The sequence below is a fragment of the Purpureocillium lilacinum genome, assembly GCF_023168085.1.
Source record: "Purpureocillium lilacinum CBS 284.36 DNA, scaffold_2, whole genome shotgun sequence".
Classification (NCBI taxonomy): Eukaryota; Fungi; Ascomycota; class Sordariomycetes; order Hypocreales; family Ophiocordycipitaceae; genus Purpureocillium; species Purpureocillium lilacinum.
In genome coordinates, this window is record NW_027072112.1 from 4,012,312 (window position 1) to 4,026,600 (window position 14,289).

At 60.4% G+C, this 14,289-nt stretch overlaps 2 protein-coding genes across 2 annotated transcripts; both read right to left on the reverse strand.

Annotated features, from left to right (window-relative positions):
- Nucleotides 1-443: 443 nt before the first annotated feature.
- Nucleotides 444-2,753, reverse strand: PLICBS_002980 (homeodomain transcription factor ste12; the record flags this gene model as incomplete). Its single annotated transcript, XM_018322698.2, has 2 exons — nucleotides 444-744; nucleotides 1,051-2,753. The coding sequence occupies 2 exons, from the start codon at nucleotides 2,751-2,753 to the stop codon at nucleotides 444-446; spliced, it is 2,004 nt and encodes a 667-aa protein (XP_018177928.2).
- A 9,099-nt stretch (nucleotides 2,754-11,852) lies between these two features.
- PLICBS_002981 (coronin-like protein crn1) lies at nucleotides 11,853-14,158 on the reverse strand (the record flags this gene model as incomplete). Its single annotated transcript, XM_018322699.2, has 8 exons — nucleotides 11,853-12,716; nucleotides 12,770-12,884; nucleotides 12,934-12,970; nucleotides 13,028-13,449; nucleotides 13,515-13,661; nucleotides 13,725-13,867; nucleotides 13,948-14,036; nucleotides 14,125-14,158. 8 exons carry the CDS (start codon nucleotides 14,156-14,158, stop codon nucleotides 11,853-11,855), a joined length of 1,851 nt encoding a protein of 616 aa, XP_018177929.2.
- Nucleotides 14,159-14,289: the final 131 nt, after the last annotated feature.

Consider the following 14,289-nt stretch of genomic DNA (forward strand, 5'->3'; position numbering starts at 1 on the left):
GCACAGGGACCAAAAATGATGGAATATATCGGTTTATTCATTACCCATAATCCATCGAACTATAGTGTCAAGATTCACACCCAATGATCCTGTCCGTCATCTTCTCGAGTTAAAGCAGGTAAATGTACAAAATGCGTTGTTCGCACCTCGCGTCAGCGACGGATCTCCTTCTCCTCCTCCCATCCGGCGGCTTGGTAGCATGTCTTGATGCTCCACGGCCGACCGTGCGGACATGTATCTATACGGCTCCTCTCAGACTTTTCTGCTGCGGGACAGACGCTTCCCTACGACTAATTGACGCGGAAGGTGAAAGAAATGTAGGAACATAGTGGAAAACAGTTACAGGCGGTGGCTGCGGGTGCCTGATCCCAGTAGATGCTGCGCAGATGAGTAACGAGCAGTAGGGTAACCAAAGAAAACAGGTCATGGCAACTTCAATCTTGTCACATCATGCCGTTGATCGTGGCCGGCTGGCTGATTGTCATGGGCATGCTGAGCGTTTGCAGGCTGTTGAACGTCTGCCCCATGGTCGTTTGCGAATGCCCGTTATTTGAGGCGCTCGCCTCGCTGGCGGCAGCATTCGCAGCCGAGTTGAGGGAGCCAGGAGCATACGCCATTTCTGACGTTGGCGATGCTTCCTCGAGAGAGCCCAGCTGATCTTCACCAGACAGCTCCTCTTCTTCCTCGGCTGACATGTTGAACGAGCCGTCTCCGCCATCTTCGCGACTGTGGGTACGCTTGTGTCTGTGGAAAGTGAAGAGTCAGCACGCACTGTCCCGTATGCAAGGCCTCTCTTCACAAGCTTTTGGATGCTGCGGGGGGTCAAAAGGCGGTGGTGGGATAGCCAAGGGGAAGGACAAAGGAGAAAGACGTCAAGGAGAATAGGGTGCATACTGTGCAAGATTGTCCGATCTGGAGAATGCTTTGCTACAATGAGGGCAGATGTAGGGCTTTTCTTGTGTGTGTGTTCTCACGTGTCTGTGTTTTCAGTCAGATTTCGACATCGTAGGTGAATAATGCTGACAAAAGAAAAATAGTATTGATTCGTACCGCTTCAGGTGCTCGAGACGCTTGAACAAGCGTCCGCACGTGGGAATTGGGCAGGAGTGAGACTTGTGAGGGTATGGGCCGAGCTCCATGACGGTTGCCGAGCGAGCACGGCGAACCACGCCGTTGGGCCCGGAGAGGGTGCGGCGGTGGTCCTTGAACGAACCGTCGCCGCCGTAGTCTTCCGCAGAGACTTGGGCATACTCCTGCTGCATGGACATTGGGTTCAGGGCGGGGCTGCCGTCGACGGTGGACAGGGGCGTGCCGTGGCGAGACATGTCCACAACGTCCTTGTGGTGATGGCTCGCCATGGAAGCACCCGATGCACTGTATGACAGGCCAGGGGGCGAGTTGTTGGCCGACTCCTCGCCCTCGGCGACCGGGCCAACTGAGGCTGAGACCGACCTCCTGAGGTCGGACGGGCGGTGAGCGGCGGTGGGATGCGAAACTGGAGGCGCGGCCATGGCCGACATTGATGGCGGGATGGATGAACGCCGTCTCCTCTGCTTATACGTCGGCGAGCCTTCGATCACAGAGTAGACGTTGTTTGACCCGTACGGTCGGTTGAACTGGGACCCAGCCAAGTTGGAGGGAGGAAGCTGGACCATGCCGTTCAAACCGTTCATGTTCGTCATGTGGTCAGGGATGGCAGAGTATAAGCCCGTCTCCTCATTGGCGATGTAGGCGGGTTCGCCAGCCATGCCCAGGGCCTGCTGCGGCGGCGTGATGGGCTCGAAGGAGATGCCTCGATTGCTGTAGTCTTCATACTGGGACGAGACAAACGAAGGGGCGGGCGAATACTCCAATCCGTAGGCCGGCATTGACGCGTGACGCTGGTGGCCGTGCGTGATGGGCACGCCGTTCTGGTTGTACTGGACGCGCGTGAAGTCAGGGTCCCTCTTGACGGGCTGAACCTGCTGGGGCACAGCGGCCGTCATGGGCATCGAATCGTAGGGCACCATCGCGTCCATCCCCTCGGCTAAAGGGGCCATCGACTGCGGCATCATGCTAGGGGGCGGCATCGAATCCATGGCCCGCATGACCGGCGAGGTGGACTGGCTCTGAGAAAAAGACGCTTGTTGGGCGTTGAACGAGGACGAATTGGCTTGTTGCGTTTTGGTGAGCTGCTCGTAGAGCGACTGCGACGAATCGTACTGAAATGACAGGGCAGGCTCGCTGACGGCAACTGTGGTCGCCTCCTGGCCCATCTTCTCGCGCTTCAGGTCACGCTCCAGGGCATCCAAGAAGAGGCGGTCGTGCGGTACGCTGTACCAGTAGAAGACCTTTTGCTTCTTCTGGGTGCGAATGCAGTTATTCTTGTAGAGGAAGTCGAGGAAGGCGCTCTTGGGTTCCTCCAGGGAGGCGTCGGTTCCCGACTTGAGGTTTCGCAGGTCCGAGAAGATGCCCTCCTCGAACTTTTTCGAGTTCTTGACAGGGCGGCCGAAGGCCTGGAATCTGAAGGACAGGCATCGCACAATGTCGGTGCCGGAAATGTGGAAGAGATTGTTCCAAAGGACGCAGGAAACGTATTCGCCGGTGGGGAGGAGGAACCGCCGAATGTATTGGTCGGGCTGCCAGTCGACGGGGGCGGAAATGAGGAAGTATTTGAGGTTGTCGACCTGTTGCAGGGCGATCTGAGCATCGTGCGGCAATGCCTGCTGCGCTTCGGTGCTCAGCATGAAAGTCTCTGGCTTCTGGGGCGCCATGGTCGCGTGCTGCGAATACATGATGGGCGTCGTCCTCCGGCGGAGGTTGGAGCGGAGGCGTGGCCCCGGAAGTCGAGTCGGCGAGACGGGCGTCGGTGGGCTTAGACGGGACCACGGAGAGAGGCCGGTGGGATCGTCCGCGGCGGGCACACTCTCGTGCTGGATTTCGCCGCTGACGAGGGACGGCAGCGAACCGGAGCTATCCGTGCCGACTACTCGCAGTGGAAGAGGGTGGTGGTGACAAGGCGCTGCCTCAGGTGCTGTAAAGGTGTGGTGAAGACGCGTCTGCAAAGGCCGACGGCGGAGGTGCGAGAAAATGTTTCGAGACCAGCCCGGGGTTACGGAATTGTCGCACACAGCAATGGCAAGGCCCAACAACTGCGTCTAGCGAGTGGTGGGAGAGATCGAGTCGGAGCGTGGTGTTGGCCGTCGAGGCGCAGCAGGCTCGATACAGACGAGGCTGGCGAGGGGGCGACGCAGCGTGAGCTTCGCGCGCTTTCGGGAAGATCCACGGGGACCGAGACGAATTAAACGAGTCAAAGAAAAAAGCGAAGGAAAAAACGACGCGACCGTGACCAAGCCCGACGAGTTAGCAGCCCAGTCACACACAGACAGCCAGCTGATTTGGGTTGAAGGGCGGGCGGGAGGTCGAGCGGGCGAGGCGAGGCGGAGGCTGGGACGCGGCGCGCGAAGACGTCGTGGCTCGCGAAGGGAAAGAGAAAGGAAACAAGCACCAGATGGCGTACGGCTCCGAAAGGGAAGGAAGGGGGCCGGAGGGGGGTTGGGAGAAAGAGAAATAAAAGAAGAGATTTCAGAATCACAACGGGACAATGGGCGGCTCGGGGGGCTGCTGGGGTTTAATGAGGGCTGCAGTCGTGGCGCTGGGGGAGCGGGAACGAGCGCCTGTGCCCGGAGGAGGGGGAGGTTCGGGTTGGGCGAGACCTGAGCGCGCTCGCAGCATCAGCACCAGCAGCCAGGGGACGAGCGGGAGGGAGGGAGTGGAGGGACAGTGGATGGTGCCCTGGGCTGGCCGCTCGCTTGCAGCCAGCCCGGGCAGGTATCTCCCCTCCCCTCCCGTCTGGCCAGGTACGAGGCGCCTCGTCCAACCCTGCCCGTCGAAGAGGTGCCCGGTTGCTGGACTCGCTCACCCGCCCGCTCGCTCCCCGTCCATTGGCACCCTCGGGCGACGACTCAGCGCCGCTCCATCCATGGATCCCACACCGTCACGGTCGCAAACGCAGCGGGCGTCCATGGATCTCTGAGCCGCCTTGGCCCAGGAGCCTTTTCCTCCTTCGCTCGCCCACCTCGCTCGACCGGTCCCCGTCGTTGAAAATGCCGCTGCGTGTCCTCGTCCCAACAACACCGCCTCTGCGGAAACCTCGAAGTCGTTTCTCCATCGTTGCTGCAAGCTCCACGCACGGGTACTTTTCCATCCATGCAAAGCATTCGGACCTCATCAATCCACCTCTGTGCTGGTACCTGACCGTACCTGACGCTATTTCTGCCAGCTTGGTCCACCCACCGGTCCCACCGTTCAGTCGCTCTGCGTCCTCACGGCAGGCGGGCGGAACCACGACTCGCTCTGTGCCTCCTCGTCGACGCTCCGCGTCCCCTTGGCCAGGGATGCCCCTTGGGTGGAGTGGGGATGTGAGCGACCAAGGTGGTGGTGGTGGGTCGGTCGTCTCAATGCCTTCTCGACTCGTTCTGCCGCAATCCGGCCCTGGATCGTGGGTCGAGCAGGCGAGTTGTGGCTCGCTGGCCTGGCTCGCTGGCGTGCAGTCGGCCGCAGGTGGTGGCGCCGCACTGTCGTCCATGCCGCAGCCACCCACCACCACCTCAACTCGTCGCCCACGTCCACGCTCGTCGCTCTGCTCCACATCCTGCCACCTGTACGCTGCGCCACGGGCCCCGCGACGATGCCTGCGACAGCGACGATAGCCGTCTGTGGGACACCATCGGCCGCTGGCTGAGCACAGACGAAGGTGCAGGCGCACAGAGGCTCGCGAGTCACACTACGTACCTAACCATAAATCATCACCACCCTGAGCTTCCTGGATAGCGTCCGTCAACCGCAACGGCGGCGAAGAGGCTATCGACGCTCGTTCCCCCTTGCCCCCGGCTAGCCGCACGCCCCCGGCCTGTGGCATCGGAGCAGACTGACTGACTGGGCAAGGCCCAGCTCCTCGCGAGACGCAGCAACACCACCGTGACGGTTCTCGCCAACCATGTGCCCTTGCCTTAGCCTGCGCTCGTGCCTGTGCCTGTGTGTCTGGGGCGCGACCTCGCCGTCTCCCCATCGCCGAAATCGTGCTCCTCGCCTGTCTCCAGTCAGTCTCCAGTCGGGCGCTGTGAGATGCATGACAGCTGCGAGAAGCCTTGGACACATGGCGGTTGTTGAGACGACGGCACGACCAATCTCCTCGAGCCATGTCCCTGTGCACTTGCTGCAAGCCAGGCACGGCGGGCAGACGACTGGTCAAGAGCAAGGCTGGCCGGGCCTGTTGGTGACCCAAGCGTGGGCTGCTGGCGCACCGCGATTGCGTGTGACCTGCACCCATCACTCACAGCCGTCGATTTGACAAGAATAAACTGCTGCGCGGAGAGACCCCGGTCCTGCAGCATGATTCACCCACAGCCACCCAGCCATCTTGCCTGCGGGTCCAAGCCGAGTGCTCGACGGCATGGGGGGCGCGGGCGAGCCCTCGTCTCCGGCGACCGTGCCCGCTCGCAATCATCCGCCAACACAAGCGACAGCTGCGACTGGTCGTCGGATGCTGTTTTGATTACAACCAGAGACACGGGCACTACTAAGCCAACGTTGCCAACAAGGCACGGCCAAATGTCCCCTCGCGGGTGTCCTCCAGGAGAGGGGGCTCCGTCGGGCACAGCTGTGATCCTGGGGAAAGCATCCGACCGCTCCGGCCGCGACATGACACTATGGGCTAACTGACCACTAACTGGTCGCGAGAGATTGATAAGTCATGTTCTTCCTCCCGTTCCCAAATTAATTTACGCCGGCACCACGCTCCGCTCGCCTACAACCGTGTGCTTCGTATGTAAGCTACCTGGAAGTGCTGTCCAGTGCCGTACGAAGTACGGATACCTCGCGTCAATTCGACCTCGATGTCCGGACAGGCCAGTATGTGTGTGCCAGCTTCTGCTCAGACCACCTCACTCCCCGCCTAAGTCAGAGGGTGAATGGGGACCACCCAGCCCCGTCACCAATGGGCGGACCAGACGATAGAGGCCCGGGAGACGGGAGCATGCATTGGGATTCGTTCTTGGAATGCATTCGTAGCTGTGCTCATCCGTTCGTGCTTTCCTCCACAGCGTCCTGCTGGAGTGTATCTTTTTGTCGTACGAGGAAGGCGCCAGAGACATGAGGAGAGGGTTGTCCACCTGCTTGCTCGTCCTCACGCGGCTTTTCGCGACATTTTTCTCTCTGACCTCGAGATGATTCTCCTTGCCATACATGGCACGCGTCTGGTGGGCACGCGCTCGCTATCCCGCTCCCTCGCCTGCTCGTTCCTCGCAACCAGACGACGCCTGGCTGTGCGACCTTGGCCCGTCGCGTGCTACCTTCGTCTCCATGACCCAACCGCACCGTGAAAATAGGTCCACCTCCCTCTCTCGATGCTTTTTTTACCACGAGTCGAAAGATGGGGCCGAGGGCACGGCCAAGCCAATCGTGGTGCTCGGTGGGTGAGTGGCTCAACTGGCTCCATGCCAGGCGCAGACATCCCGGCATGTCTGGGCTTGACGGAGGGACTGCTCAAGGTGAAACAAGCCTGCTGCAATGCTTCAGATGCGTTTTCTTGTGCCAGAGTTGGGCGCTAACAACACTCGCTCTCCCACTGGTCGCCTCAGCGTTCTGCACCCCTCCATCCCCACACACCATTGCATGGGCTTGTGAGGAAGTGTGAGGCGGCTCCCGACGCCCTCGCAAGACTTGGCCGGCGAGTGCGCCAGGAACACACCAAGTCCGGCTTTCAAAGGCCGCAATCGAGTGGATCGTCCGTGTTCCATGCATCGCCATTCTGTACCGTTCGGGATAGTAGCTTTCTTTAGCTATTGAAGGATGAGGGGTCACGAGGCCGAGCCCGCATGCACCAGCTTGAACAGATCCGGTAGCGACTGCGGCTTTGCGTGCCATCGCGTCTATGGTTATTGCGTCGCGCGCTCCATCTACCGTGCTACCGACAACTACTGGACCAGGCCATCCCAAAATTTGGCCGCTTGTTTGTGTCGATTTTCTGGTGCCGACGGCAAATACAGCCACCACTATGTGGTTGTAGGGTAGGCTGTGGGTCGCAGAGATGTCCAGGTCTACGGCTCGCGGCTAACACCGTGATACAGAATCGCGTCCAGGTGCGCCGTGGCAAGTCAGGTGCGTCGATGGTTGTGGATACTACAAAAACAACCAGAAAAGGGCTATCTGAAACAGCACGAGCTTCTGCATGATCGTCCCGCCCGCTCGGTCAAGTTGGGCATTCCCATCTGTGTTTGGAGGACAGGAATCCGCAAGGGAACGGCTCCGGTAAGCGGACCGTCTCGCACGAAAGTGTCCAACTGCGGTCCTCGTCCCTCACCGTTGACGGGATCTTCAGGCCCCGGCCCCGGGGGCTAGTGTCCGCAAGGAACGGTGCGCACAGTCGAAGCAGGCGCAACGGCTCGCGGTGAGACTGTCTGCACGACCCCTTTGCAATTTAAAATGCGCCCCTCTCACCACGCCAGAAGACGACTGAGCGTCCTCTAGGCCGGCGGCACGGATCCGAGGCCACGATCCGTCAGATGTGACGCGATGCGATGCGAGTCCACAGCCCGGACAGGTGCCGACGCGACCGTGCTTTGAGATAGGCGGCATTGATATTCCCAGAAGAGGCGCGCACGCCTCTCGATCGTGCGTGCGGCCTCGAGGGCGCGCGATGGCATGAATGCGCGACACTGGCGAGCCTGCGGGAAGCAGGCTGACACGGACCAATCACAAGCCGGCAGCCGTGTTTCAGCAGTTCACCGTGGGCCCAAAATTAGGCTAAGCTTAAGCTGAGGGGGCCAATCACAGGCCTGAGGAGCTCCCCTGCAAGCGACGACAGGTCACTTCGGCGCCCTGGGCAACCGTCGACCCCTGGCGATTGGGCCTCGGGCTCTCCTCGTCCGTTGCTTTGCTCTCTCGGCCGGCGGTTATTCTTGGCCATGCCATGACGAGCGTGTTTCTGGGCGACGATCGCAGACGGATCCGCCAAGAATAGCAGCTTCTTGATATAGTCGTCGGCGCCTACATGGTCTTGTCCTGGATGTGTCTTGCAGTCTGTGCAATCGAACTGACGCTGATTGTTTTAGTCGCCGGCCTCCCGCTCAAGACCACCTTGGTGCGCACGAAGACGGGTTTGTTTCGCGGGAAATTCGGGCTATAGGTGCAGGAATGGGAACGTCGCTGCTCATTTGCAGCGCCTACTAACGTAGTTGCGCCACCGCTTCTCGCCGCTGGACACGGCCCAAGTCCATGCTCTCGTTCCATGTTGCTGCGGAGGCTCACCTCGCAGCCTGGGTCGCCGCCTCATGCGACTGACAAGCCTCGCTGCGCCATTGCGTCGAGGAGACGGGTTTGCTGGCCAGCCTTGCATTTGCAGGACTCGGAGAGATCGGTCTGGACGCTGGAAGTGCATAGCCGGTCCCGCTGTCGCCAAGGCACGTCCCCGCCATGATGCTGCTCTAAACTACATCGCGCATCGTGGTCCGTCAGCGAGGCTGATACCAACTGAGGAACCTGAAACAAAACACCATGCCTTGAGGCGCGAAACATAGCCGGGCGCACTGGTCCTCCACCGTGACCCGCCCTTGCCGACGCGATGGCGCCGAAGCCATCGTTGGCGTTAGCACCCGGCCGTTAAGACCCCATTGCTCTCCAAGTCCCGGCAGCTGATCAGCGCACTAAGCTTCAGGAACCAGGAACCGGAGACAGGCCGCATCGGCTGCCACCCTTGCTTACTACATGTGGCGTCCCCCCGGACCGAAGAGCGTGGTGACTGACAGCTCTCGCCTCCCTCCTAGCCTGCAAACCAGTCCGTCACTCAACGCTCTCCTCCCTGCAGAAGCCGAAACCTCGTTCTCTGGACTTCGTGGGGTCATGAAACGACCCCAGCCATGTGCGTAGAAGCCATAACGGCGGACTAAGAGCCCGAATAGTCAACCTCATTGCCCGGCTGTAACCCACGGGTTGTCGGGCATGACCCGATTCGGGGTCTTGCTCGTCCAAAGTGCCAACTGTTTCACGCTTTTGACAAGCAGGCTGACACAGGGTGAAGATCTCGCGCCTGGGCGACAGCCTAGTTTGCACAGCTTGCTACCCTCGATCGGCCGAAGGCAGAGCTCTGCGGCGGTAGATGGCATACTTTTTGGAAATGTCCTTGCCGCCGGCGCATCCTTCAGCCTCTCGACTCATGGCTGCCCCGCGCGGCGCTCGTATTTGCCTGCACGTCTCCATCCACCTCCCCGACTTGTGCCCAGCCATGCGGCATCGTAACTACTGATCGACTTGCGCCCTGAGCTGCTCTGCGGCTTGTGGTGGACCGGTCTTGTGGCGGATAGAGCCATCGCGAATCCTGATACCGAGTGTTGAAACGATGCTAACGCCTTCTTGACGAACAGAGCTGAGCGGAGCGGCTTGAAGCCAGCCGGACTTGGTGGTTCGGGACAAGGCGTAAGTGTTTCATGTCGTGGCCTGAGCGGTCACTGTCCATCTGATGCTGCCAAGCGTCAGCCCGAAGAACCGGGAAGTCTTGGTGGCTGAATTCTGCCAACCTCCTCGTGCGGATACCCACGCACATCTACCGGGTCGGGCCCTGGATAGACTATCGTGGTTCGGGCGTCAACTTAACCGCCGTCGCCCCTTCCCGTGATCCGCCACGTCTCAGTTTATCGCAGAGGTTGCCTCCGGCCTGGTAACTGGACAATACAGCCTGCGGGGCTGGTTGCCCAAGTCACTCGATGCGCGAGCTGCACCTGTCTATCTCAAAGCCTTCTAGGAGGATACTCTGCGATGATTCCACAGCCTCTTCCACAAAGCCGCTTGTGGCTTCGTTCCCCCCCTTCTGAACCTGAAACCGCGCAGTCTCGCTCTGTTCAAGTCTTTGACGCCCAGCAATGGAACCCCTGTCCCTGCCGCATAAACCGCTCTGGTGCGCTCCACGTCGTACTGGCCAGTCTGATGTCGAATTCGACCTCGGCAGGGCTCGCCACAGACACGGAGTTTGCTCTTGTACCGTCGATTTGCAAACATGGTAGCGTACTAGCTTTCTCTCAATTGCGAGCTCGCTTTGTATACCGGCACTTGACGCCAGTTGATGCCGGATGTAACGACCACTGTCCACTGGGCGCAACCGTCTGGCCGCCTCCACTGCCTGCCTCAGGATGGGGACGACATTGCTCCTGCTGAAGGGCTGCGGAAGGAACCAACGGGGGGCGGGAAACCCCGGCCGTTGCATTGGTAATGCGGAGAAAAGTCCGACTGGCAGGAGGCATAGCCTTGGCCCTGCTGCGTGTGTTTGATCGTCTGCGCCGGGTGATCGTGCGCACAATGCGGTCGTCGGATCGACGAAGGGGTTTGCCGCTGCGTCCGTCTTGCCTGCTAGCCTGCTTGCCTGCCCGCCGGCGGCCAGCGATTCTGGACCAAAGGCCCCGGCGGTCTCCGGTCTAGAGCCCGACTGCGTGATGAGGGCTCAGTCTCATCCCAAGTGATGGGAGTTGAGGCAGCGTGATCTTCTCTCCACTGGGCCACTCAGACACACACGGATACGGGCCTGCTGCCTGGCAAGAGCCGCTGTCTCAGAAATATGAATGCCGCTATTATGCTCTGCTGCAAACTATGGAGGACCTTGTAAAGGCAGCTTTGTCAGAATCTATGTTGTGCGTGGTCGTGGTCGTGGTCGAGAGAGCAGGCACCTGAAGCGGTGGTCCACGATTTGCTATCCTCTTCGTTTCCCAAACGAAACCTTATTGCGTAGGCCCGCCCATGGGTGTGATACATTGCATCACAGCAAACAACCTTGCGTGTTCAAATGTACTCAACGGGATGGATTCTCGTCGAAGGGTGGCGTGCTGCCCTTCATTTGCTGCCGAGCCAGTCCCGGAGGGCCAGCCTAACATCCGCGGCGGACGCCTGCGTTTTCCCCGTGCGCACACACATTCGAGCGCTGCCATGTGTCATGTTCGGCCTCCGACTGACGACGCCAGCCATTCTCACGGCTGACTGAGCTCCCAGGGGCCTTGGTCAAGGAGGAGGAGGAGGGAAAAAGGGGGGGAGGCGTTGTGTCGCGCGAAAGCCTATCAACGCCGACATGTGCTGACTTGCCCCTCGCGGGGATGCCGTAGTCGTGAATGAGGGGAGCAGGGAGAGAGGGACAGGGTCTCTCCCTTCTCCCGGGACGTGACGATACAACATGGGTAGTGCTCGTTGGCTTTTGGTCGGACCACTAGATATAACGGGGCGGGGGGTGACCATGTCGTTATCGTCGCCAGTCGTCAGAGTGTTGGTCGGTTCAGCTTGCTGCTGCTGATGTTGATACTGCTGACACTGTTGGCTGGCTTGGCTTAGCTGGTTGGTTGGTTGGCTTGGTGTCATGTCTTTTGGCCGCAGTGGCTGAGTCGTGCCGTGTTGGCAACGGGGCGCGATGGGAGAGTGAGCCCTAGGCAGATGCTATTCCCGGTTGAGACAGTCATGCTGGGTGGCATGATGCTTCTAAGTTGCGTCACCGAGTCGAGCGAAACACGCAATGAACAGACGCGAAGCAGAGCAGAACAAGGTTCCGGCGTGAACACGACAGAACGCCGATGAGAGTTGCCTGCCCATCCTCCTTGGTGCTCCCGACACGATCGATATACAGAGTAGTTTCGATACAACACGGCTACATCATCATCACTTTGCGTCGATATCCTCGTTGCCATCCTGGCCCCTGGACTTGCTTGCCCCCAAATCCCCGTTTCCCGTTCCCTGTTCCCCCGCAGCCACACATACTCCAAGAGTCGGAAACCCCCCTTTGTCGATGGACAAGATTACGGCTACAGACAGGGGCAGTGAGAAGCTTCAAAGAAAAAGAGAAATCAGGACCGTGCTTCCTCCAGCTCGAGCTCCAATTGCCGGATGCGCTCGCTCTGGTCCTGCGAGCCGGCAGACGTCATTTTCTTCTTAAGCGCCTCCACCTCGGCGGCCAGCTGGCCGATCTTGTCGTTTTGCGCGCTGATAATCCTGGTCTGGTTCTCAATAAGCTGTTTGATCTGGTCCAGAGAGGACTCGACTCCGGCGCCGCTGGAGGAGGAAGCAGCCGGGGCCGGGCCGGGAGCAGGCGCTGGCGCCGAAGTCGTGGCGGTCGGGGTCCGGATGACAGGCGAAGAGGGCTTGGCCGGGGAGGGTGCCTGTGCGGCATGGGTCTTGACAGGAGCGACGACCACAGGCTTGGGCTCCGAGCGCGTCGGCAAAGCGGCGGTCCGCTGCGCTGGCCTCGACACCTCCTCGAAGCTCGAAGTCTCATCGTCGTCCTCCGGCTCATCCTCTTCGTTGTCTTGAAATTTATTGGCTAGAGCGGCGATGGATCCCTTCTGCTCGCTCATGCTTGGAGGAGGGCTGCGCACAGAAGGCGTTGGCTTGGGCTCCTCCTTCTTAGGCTCCTCCCTCTTCGGTTCCAGCTTGGGCGCAGGCGCCGGTGTAGGCTGAGCGGGCGGCTTGTAGTCCGACGGAACCTCTTTGGGCGCCGTGCCCTCGTAGACACTCTCCAGGTCAATTTTGGCGGGAATGGCCGTCTTGCCATCAAACCACTCCTTTGCGCTGGCGGCGGGCTTGGTGCCAGTTGCCGGAGGAAAGATGTCGGCTTGGAAGGTCTCGGCACGACGGGGAACGGTGAAGGAAATGGGCTCGATGTAGGCGTCGTTGACCGTCTTGTAGGCTCGCATGACTTCGTTCTCGTGAACCTGTACTGATCAGCGGGGCCATTTTTGCTAATGAAGCTCTGCACAGTACTCACATTGATGCCTCGTCGGGGCAGAAAGGCGATGCCGCGCTGGGGATCAGCCGACTTATACTCGCTGAGGAATTCGAATTTGTCGTTTTCGTACTCGAAGTAGCGGATGTTGCCGTCACTGCGAGTGTTAGCCCCGGACACCGTCCTCGGTACATGGCATTGCTTACCCCTTGCCGGCCAGGTACAGGCAGTTGGAGCCCTCGTCTAGTCAGGTGTCAGCATACGCGCGCAGCTGTCAACCGGGCCGTTGCGGCAACTCACCCCAGAAGGGCATGCAGACGCCGGAGATGGAGTCGAGCATGGTGAAGCCGCCAATGGGCTCCGTCTGTCCGGGCTCCCACAGCGCAATCTGGCGTTCGCTCATGCGCGAGAAGCCCGTCGTCGCGAAGCGATTGTGTTCGCCCATCCACACGGCCCTGCTGTTCTTGGCGCCGCTGTGGCCGGGGGCCTCGTGCACCGGCTTCTCCTGGCGGACGTCCCATACACGGATCTTCTTGTCGCGCGACGTCGTGACCAGCATGTTGCCGGCCGCGCTCCAAGAGAGGCTCTGGACGATGTCGCCATGCCGCAGGGTCAATGGCGACTGGCCGGTGCTGGCGTCCCAGATCTTGACGGTGAAGTCGCCCGAAGCAGAGGCCAAGACGTTTTCCGCTGCGGGGTTGAACAGGACCTGGCCGACTTTTCTGCACGACAAACAATGTCAGACGAGGCGGCGCGCTTACGAGCGAGCACGTATGAGTCGTCGTACCTTGAGTGGCCCCCCAGCTTGCTCACGGGAGCGACATCGACAATCTCCTCGGCGTCAGTGTATAAGGTGAAGTCGTTGGGGACCTCCCAGAGGAAGACCTTGCCGTCCTCGGAGGCCGAGGCGACGATGCGGTCGTTGAAAGGGCTCCTGCAAACGGGGCATCAGCACCTGAAGCGTCGGGCGGGAAGCTTGGGGGTGGCCACGCCATACCAGTCGGTGTCGAGGACGGCGGCAGTGTGGCCGCGAAACAGCGGGATCTGGTCGGGGAGTTTGCCCTTCTCCGACAGCGGAATCACAGCGAAGGCGCCGCCGCCGGAGGCGTCCCAATTGACCGACAAGTACTCGGGGTTGACCTGTCGTCGTCATCGTCGTCAGCAGGGAGAGAGGCAGGGAGAGCAGGGGAATTGGTCGCATCGCTCGGCGTCGTTCGCACCTTGACCAGGTTCGTGTCCCAGGCATTGCGGCTAATGTGGAGGTTGTCGTAGCAGAATTCCTTTCTCGTCGACTTGCCGAAGACGTGCCCTGCGGGCGGCGAGGTGAAGGCTGTCAGCACTGGATTTGCGGCAGGATCGCGACGGCCAAGGAGGGGGGAAGCCCGCAAGAGACTCACGATACTTGGACGCCCGAACGAAGCGGCCGGCCATGGTGCAGTGGGGACCGCAGGTGCGGGCGGATGCTGGGTTGGCGACAGGTGAGGTTGCTGAAGACAAGAGGATCGAGACGATCGCGTGCTCGTGACGATGGCAAATGTTGCGATGCAGCTCGACAGTGGTGG